Source organism: Poecilia reticulata, chromosome 5 (genome assembly GCF_904066995.2).
Source record: "Poecilia reticulata chromosome 5, P_reticulata-male-v2, whole genome shotgun sequence".
NCBI lineage: Eukaryota > Metazoa > Chordata > Actinopteri > Cyprinodontiformes > Poeciliidae > Poecilia > Poecilia reticulata.
Genome location: NC_088834.1, coordinates 353,380 through 361,839, shown reverse-complemented (window position 1 = coordinate 361,839; position 8,460 = coordinate 353,380). Strand labels below are relative to the sequence as shown.

The 8,460-nt window shown below is 43.3% G+C and overlaps 1 protein-coding gene across 1 annotated transcript; it reads right to left on the bottom strand.

The window, feature by feature from the left end:
* Positions 1-6,263: 6,263 nt before the first annotated feature.
* Positions 6,264-7,904, bottom strand: LOC145551592 (E3 ubiquitin-protein ligase TRIM39-like). Its single transcript, XM_081606724.1, has one exon. The coding sequence runs from the start codon at positions 7,754-7,756 to the stop codon at positions 6,461-6,463; it is 1,296 nt and encodes a 431-aa protein (XP_081462850.1). The 5' UTR covers positions 7,757-7,904; the 3' UTR covers positions 6,264-6,460.
* Positions 7,905-8,460: the final 556 nt, after the last annotated feature.

Genomic DNA, 8,460 nt, shown 5'->3' with positions numbered 1-8,460 from the left:
TACAGGAAAACCTCAGGTGAGTCTTGGAGGGGCGGAGCCTTGACACGTCATGTCTGATGTAGGTCAATGTTACACTTTAACTGCTGAGATTCTATTTTACATATGACGTTGAGAAGTGGTTCTTTTTAAATATGTACTTTACAACAAACCTGACTTGTGCTTTATTTGTAGTTTTGTTTGAGCCAAACCTCTGAGTCATGTCCGCTGGAGATTCATGCTGAGTGTTTATGGAGAGGAAGGGATGGAAATACCTGAGCTCAAAGTCTCCAACGGCTTTATTGATTTTACAGGTTCATGTTTCAATATTGTAAAAAAACAAATGTTCATTACAAACAATAAACCAAAAGGTAGAATTATTTCATTGCAATAATTGATCAAATGTAACGTCTCAGTTTCATCCAGTTTATTAAAATAATATTTTTTCTTGTGTTTTTTGTAGAATCCCAGATAAAAACATCTTTCATTCCAGACACACGTCTGACCAGAACTTATTGTTTAGAAGGTATTTGTGACATGCTGAAATGTTGCTCCCACTGGCCGTAAATTCATTGCAGGAAATAAAAACAATAATTACCCACGAGGTGACGATAGAGGAAAGTACCAGAAACTTCCTGTTGCACAACTTGGTGTAAAACGTCCAGTTTGTCTCCACTGTGGGAAAATCCCACAGCAGAACAGACACCAAGGCAGCTGCAGGTTTTCTCTCTGCTAACTTTTATCACAAGACAAACAAAAGAAACCAAAGGACAAAACTCCATTCAGCAGGAGACGGCTGCTCAGTCAGCTCCACATTCCTGCTTTAGCAGCTCAACGCCACCAGGAGTCCAGACCAGAACTGACTGTTGGGTCTGTGTTACACACAGCTGTGTGTGTGTGTGTGTGTGTGTGTGTGTGTGTCAGGTTTCTAGCTGCGTTTCCATTGATCAGATTTACCCAGTTGGACATTTTGAAAACATCATTAATTATCTCCATGGAAACACCGTTTCCAAAACAATTCCTGTTCTTTATTAGAAGCGTTGGCGCCAAGATGAGATGGCGTCTTTGGTCGGATTCAAGGTGATTTCATTTGCAGAACTGCGATGGAAACACTTCTCTCAACAATCGGATGTTGCCACCGACCCAAACCACGAAGACGACGACGACAGGAAGTGGTTGGAAGATGGAGCTGCGTGTGTCAGATGACTCATCAGGAACAAACTTGCATTTCTTATTTCATGGAAAAGCAGCTTGTGTCGGTGGCTCTGCTCCAGCAGTTGTCAGTTTGTTTGTTGTTGGTTTAAATTTAGCTCTGAATACTTTAATGTGATGACAGCAGATACTGAGAAGGCCAGCTGCTCTGACTGGTTTCCTGCCTTCACGCGTCGCGTCAGTCCTTCACTTTTTCAGACGTTCCTGTTTCAGAAACATGATGAGTGAAAAACCAGCAGCGTCTGAATCTCAGGATGATTCATAAAAACCTGTTTCCTGCAGAAACGATGAAAATCCGTTGGATGTTTTTCTCTTTTTGCTGCTTCTACAAATCAAACGTGATCAACAAAATGTGGCTGGAGATAAAAATGGATGAAAAATTGCCCACATTAAACGGGACTATGTAACATTAATATTCACGCCTCTGGCTCCGTCAGTGAGGGTCGTCTCAGGCTGGCTGCTCATCTGGATGCTGCAGTTTTTCTCATTTCTTCCTGATAAACTCTTCCAGCTCTGCTAGGTTGATGGGCGATCAGCTGTTAATAGGTCTGGGCTTTGACTAGGCCTCTCCAGAACAAACCATCTCTGTGCAGCTTCGGGTCGTCGACTCTCTGGAAAATAGATGTTGTCTGAAGACGTGGTTCTCTGGCAGAACAAGTGTTCATTTTACCTTCTACCTCAACCAGCATCATGCTGCCACCACTTTGCTTCACAGTGAGGACAGCGTGTTTGTGGTCATGTGGAGTATTTGGTGTCCACCTTGTGTGATGACCCAAAAGCTCAATTTTTCAACAACCTGTTCTCTGATTGGTTGTTCTTTAGTCTCCGTGCTGCAATGGTAGCCATGGATACTGATGAACCAGTGACTGGACCTTGCAGAACCACAAGTCTTTATACTGCAGACGCTCACTGCTCTCCAATGACATCCATCACACTCATCACACTACAAGCACCAGTTGGCTGGACCTCTGCTGGAGCTTCCAGTCGGTGTACTGGGAGACGGCTGTCCACCAGTTTGCCTGGAGGTGGAGCCTCCCATACGCAGTCTGGTCTCTCCAGAGGTGCTGGAGGAGGAACATGGGGAAGCACAACAGCTCCGTTTGCAGCTGAAGTGCTGGCAGTCGGTCGCTCATCGGTTGGTTTTGGAACAGTGTACACCTGCTGCTGGTTTTGTGTTTGTTCTACAACCTTTGCTGGAGCAACGATCTTAATGATCTTAATGTTTTTATTGTTCTGTGTTTGTAGAGAAAACCTCCTGTTGTTGGCAGCATTGAGAATGTTAGCAGTCAATCGTCTTTTCCCAGCCTGCCTGTCTTGTCTGAAGGTACGATAACGCTCCCAGAACGTATTGTATCCCTGAATGACCGGTGTCAGAGTCTGGTCCGCATTGCCGGCAGTAAGTCGGGCTCGTTTCCGGTGAGAGTTGGACTCCGCCAAGGCTGGCCTTTGTCACCCATTCTGTTCATTACCTTCATGGACAGAATCTCGGACCAGCCGAGGTGTTGATCCGTTTTGGTGGCCTTAGGATCACATCTCTGCTTATTGCGGATGATGTGGTCCTGTTGGCTTCATCGGATCGTGATCTGCAGCTCTAATGGAGCGGTTCGCAGCCGGGATGAGGCTCAGTGCCTCCAAATCCGAGGCCATGGTCTTGAGCCGGAAAAGGGTAGAGTGCCTTCTCCGGGTCAGGGGGGTCGTCCTGCCTCAAGTGGAGGAGTTTAAGTATCTGAGGATCTTGTTCATAATGAGGGAAGAAGGGAGATCGACAGGCGGATTGGGGCAGCGTCTGCCGTGAAGCGGGCGCTGTACCGGTCCGTCGTGGTGAAGAGAGAGCTGAGCCAAAAAGCGAAGCTCTCGATTTACCGGTCGATCTACGTTCCCACCCTCATCTATGGTCATGAGCTTTGGGTCATGACCGAAAGATCGAGATCACGGGTACAAGCGGCCGAAATGGGTTTCCTCCTCCGCAGGGTGGCTGGGCTCTCCCTTAGAGAGAGAAGCTCGGTCATCCGGGAGGGACTCAGAGTAGAGCCGCTGCTCCTCGGATGGATGGATGGATGGATGGATGGATGGATGGAACGAACGAACGAACGAACGAACTTTGACCTGAGGATGAAATTTGTTTGCTCATGAACTTTTGGGTAATTGAAGTCGTTAATTCGTTGTGCGGCTTTAACACTGAGGCCTCATCAGACAGTATTTATTTATTTATAGACTCAACTATGTGCTCATCATTTTCCTCATCAGGTGACGCTCTGCCTCGGCCATTTTGATCTAAATTACTGCTTTTGTTGCTAATCTCCCTAAGCAGGTTATTTTTGACCACGCCAGACCTTATTGTTGAACATCAGAGGGATGGATGGACTTTCCAGTGATTCACCTGAAAAACAGATTCTGATGCCAAAATAGTTTGTCTGTTTTAAAGCCAACAGGTTTAATTTACTTCTTCATATTTTACTGGTGATAAAAAGCGGTACTGGGAAGGCCGCTCCCTCCAAACAGCCCCAGCTGCTCCGACTGGTTCTGTGTCTTTGCACGTCATCGTTCTGAACTCTTTCATATTTGTCCTGTGGGTCAGACGACACCGCTGAGAGAAAACAGGGAGGGAAAATGTTTTTTCATTATGTATGACTTTCTTTTGATATAACAACTGATTAGCACTTTGTTTTGGACTTTCACATAAAATTCCAGTGAAGTAACAGCAGGGCCGTGCAGAGGCCACTAAGGGGCAGGTGCCCAGCAACAAAAGGCCATCTTACCTCATTCTAGGACAGAATATTAAAGCCTCTCAGCTTTCAGAGTTTAATAAACAATGACAAATTACAAAAATGTGACATACACAATCAAAGCTAAGGAACATCTCCATATAGAGCATAACACTATGCTTATGTGAGATATTTTATTAGTCATTTCTTTCTGCAGGTCTATTTTGTTATAGGAAAGTTTTACAATATTCAAACCTGCAATTTAGCAGGATATGTAAATCAGAGCTGGACCACCAGACATATTTAGTCTTTACATAATTACACTATTAAAAATATAAACAAAGGCTCAAAGCAACCTTTTAGTGACTGTAATCTATAAAACAAAGATCTGCCTGTTTGCTGCAGTGGAGATGAAGACGGTCCATTCAGGACAGCAGAGCTGCAGCAAACTTTAACTGGAACTGCAGAAAAAGGAAAAGCAAATATTGAATTGTTAATGTCACCATGAGAAAAGCTACTGAGTTTTGCTTAAAAAAACATTTTTCGCACATGATGTCGTGATCAGGGCCTAAAATCACAACAAAATATTACTGATGTGAGCAAATAAAGGTTTATGTTTGGCAAATAACTTTATAAGTTCATGAGACAAAAATTAGTTATTTAATTTTAAAAAAGTTTTTTAAACAAAACATTTTTTAAAAAGAAATCATTACAATTCCAAAAGTTTTGATTACAATTTTATTTTACTTAAATGAGGTTAGTTTGTTGTTCATTGAATAATTAGGAAACAAATTTAACTTCATCCTATGTGAACCAGAAACTAAACTTAAAGTCTGGTTGAGTTTTTCCCTTCATTAATGTCACTTTTATTACATCCATTATATCCATCATGGTAATTCAGGGTGACTTATTGTTAATTCTAAATTAATATCCTTGTTGGACTTTATTTAAGTGTTATTCTCCTTCAGGATACATTTACCTAACGCCAGAATAAATGAAATGTACATTATGCAGCAAAGGAAATTAGAAGATCGGACATTTATCCATTATGGAGATGATCGGTTTTGGACGGGCGATGTGCCATTATTGCATAATAAATACTGAAGAATGACTGATATCATTAACGATACAGGGAAGAAGCTTTTAGTTATCTAGCTTTGCTAGCAAAGTAGTTAGCTAGCAGCTAGCTAATAGCACAACAACAGCCTAATGTCTGTATGATAAAATAGTGAATCGATAGATAAGAACAGTTTCTCCTCACCTGGCTGTCTCCTCCCCTCAGTAGTTCTTCAGAGAAAGGCAGACGCAGAGGCCTGTCAGTGTCTGTTGTATTTCATTACCTCTCTGTTTAAACCGCGACTCCGAGCTGAAGCAGAAACGATACTTCAATGTTTTCCGTCATCTGACAAGCAGCAAGTCTCCACTTTATTCACCAGAAACGTTTGTAACGGATCTGTAATCTGGAACGTTCGCTACGTTGAGCTCCAGTTAGCCGCCTCATCTCACTGCGCGACGGGCAAAAGGTCAAAGGTGACAGGGGGCTGCTTATGTTGTACAAAAATAAATTATTTAAGTACATGTTATTATGTGTCAGAAGAGGGCTTAGGAAATAATAATACCCCCCAAAAAAAATTTGACCAAAAGGGCAAGGAGCTAAAAGGGCAGGTGTTCAAGCCCCCAGCACCCCCCCTCTGCACATGCCTGAATATATATGTATGTTTGTGGTTGTAATGTGACAATACATGGGAAAGGTCAAGGGGTGTGAATACTTTTACACGCCTCTCAAAGCCAGTGGAAATGGTCATTTATGAATATTAAAGATCCACTTAGTGATAATTAGCTCTGCGGTCGCTGTAAGTTAGTTCATCTTATTTTCGGTGTAATAAAACATTTGCAGTAGAAAGGTGGATAAGTGCAACACTTTCAACTTCACGCATAAATAAAATCCTTTCTGAGTATCAAATCTGAGATGGAGGCTGAAAGCCTGCAGCTGACCGGGAGCTGAAGAGAATTTGCTTCAGAGGCTCCTGAACCTTTCAAAGCCTGGAGCTGCACAGAACAGAAAACTAAAGAAAACATTGTGTTACAGACTAAACACAGGAACGGACCGTTTCAGCCGGAGCTGATCCTTTCACCCTGACTCACCCTGCAGATACAACAAGCAGCCAGACGGAGCCGGAAGGCGCTGGAAGACGGGAGAGGGTTGAAATGAATGAAATGATATGTCGGGTTCTACTCAGTACATTTAGTGAGTCAGGTTGGACCGAACCTGAAGCTAAAATGGAGGACAAGCTTTCATTGTCTTCAGAACATGATTCCTCCATCACTTCATGATTCACTTCAAATAAAGACACTTTTCACACATGTTTAATTAATCAACAGCTTTATTTCAGTTTGAGTCACTAAACTGTCCACATGAAGATACTTCAGTCTATACAGTAAAATAAAACGTGGTTGAAATGTTAGGAGAAAACAAAGTAAAAGCATTTTTAATAAAATCAGAGAGTTGTATCCCTTTTGTTCTTCTGTTTTAGCATCATTGCACTTAAAGCAGCTGTCCTGTCTGGTTAACTCAACCTCAGAGACACGTTTTCGGGTATCAGCTTCAACGGGGACGCATGCGCAGAGTTAAAGTAAGGGAACAGCTTCTCAGTGAAGGAATAAGTGAAGGTGTGAATGACGCTGTTGGTGTCGAGGTCGAGGAACACCAGCTTCCCTCTGTTCCAGTCCAGAATGATTTTGATCCTGCTGAGCCGTCTGCTCACCGGCAGAACCGTGGACGGTTCCGACAGGGCCCGGGCCACGTACTGACCGTCAATGCAGCCGATTCTCCACAGACGAGTCGGATGAATTCCTTTCCTCTGGACGTCCTGCGAGGCGACTCCCACAAACCAGTCTGTGTTGTCTCCAACCTCGACGTCCCAGCTGTAGGTTCCCGTCATGAAGCCCTCCGAGCCCAGGACGATGCGGAAGAAGTCAAACCTCTCCGGGTTGTCGGGAATGTTCTGCTTCTGGCCGCATCTCACGCTGGTCAGGTCTTCAGACAGGATGAGCTCAAAGTTCGCGCTGTTTGGATCCAGAACCACAGGAGTGTAGGACACCAGATGCTTCATCTTGTTCCAGATATTGAAGCTCAGGTTGCCCAGGTGTTTGGCCACATCTATCAGGGCTCCAGAGACAGGCTGAGGACTGTCCAGCAGGAGGCGCTGTTGGATGGTTTCTGCAGCAGTCCTAAAGCTCTGCAGCATTACGGCATCCTCAGCCTTCATCAGTCCCTCTGTGTCTCTTATTGTCCGTGAAAGAGCAGCGATCTCTCTGCTCAGGGCATCGATCTTTAGGCTGAACTTCTGAGTCTTCTTGCTTTCTTCTGTCCTCAGAGCAGCAATCCTGGCGTCTTCCTCCTGGTGGAGAAACAGATGGAGCTTCCTGAACTGCTCCTTGATCCGTCCCTCGGTTTGCTGGGCCTGGAGCTTAATGTATCCAGCTGTCTGATCCAGGTTTCCCTTCTCTTCTTTGAACACCTTCAGTTTGTCCAGCAGCGGCCTCAGGGCCTTTCTCAGCTCATTTCTCTGACCCTGAGCTGCTTCATTCACAGCTTGGAGTTTGTGTCTGACGCCTCCACCTGTGGGGAGACAAACAGGCTCCTCACCTGCCATCAGCCGGACTATCGCTTCCAACTCAGAGTTGGTTCGAAGGTCTCTTCCCGATATTCTCCTGCAGATCGGACAGTCTGGGGTTATTTTGTCCTTCCACCATTTATTCAGACACTCTCTGCAGAAGCTGTGGCTGCAGAGCAAATCTACAGGATCCTTGAAGATGTCCTTGCAGATGGGGCAAAACAAGTCCAGAGATTTTGGAGGCATTTCTTCTGGCTTCCTTGGAAACTAACTATTTGCTCTGTATCCAAAGTTGCTGCTAAGCTCTGATCTCTCAGCAGATCGTGGCAGTTTAACCTGACAGAGGCTTGCTGGATGTTTTTCATGTCCAAGTCAAGGAGGAAGGACGTGTGATTACAGGAAAACCTCAGGTGAGTCTTGGAGGGGCGGAGCCTTGACACGTCATGTCTGATGTAGGTCAATGTTACACTTTAACTGCTGACAGGGGCGGATCTAGAAAAATATTTATGGGGTGGCAGGGACTTTTTCAGGGGTGGCACATATATATATATATATGTGTGTGTGTATATATATATATATATATATATATATATATATATATATATATATATATACACACATATATATATATTATATTATATATATATATATATATATATATATATATATATATATATATATATATATATATATAGTTTTTAATATTTCGTATTAAAAACAATACGAAATATTGTTTTTAACTTGCATTGTTTCAAAATGAGCTTCATGTAGCACCGAGGCTTAAATACAATTTCTTAATGTAGTTAATTATTTTCACATCTTTCATACTCCTGCTAATTAATATGTATTACTGGATTAGACAGCGCCTAGTGACTATGTGATTCATTGAGTTATGTCCAGAAAACCATTTTATACAGAACCAACAGAAATCTGTCACAAAAATATTAGTG

Excerpts from the sequence above, each read along its gene's own strand:
- LOC145551592 (XM_081606724.1), bottom strand. The coding sequence starts at position 7,756 with ATGCCTCCAAAATCTCTGGACTTGTTTTGCCCCATCTGCAAGGACATC.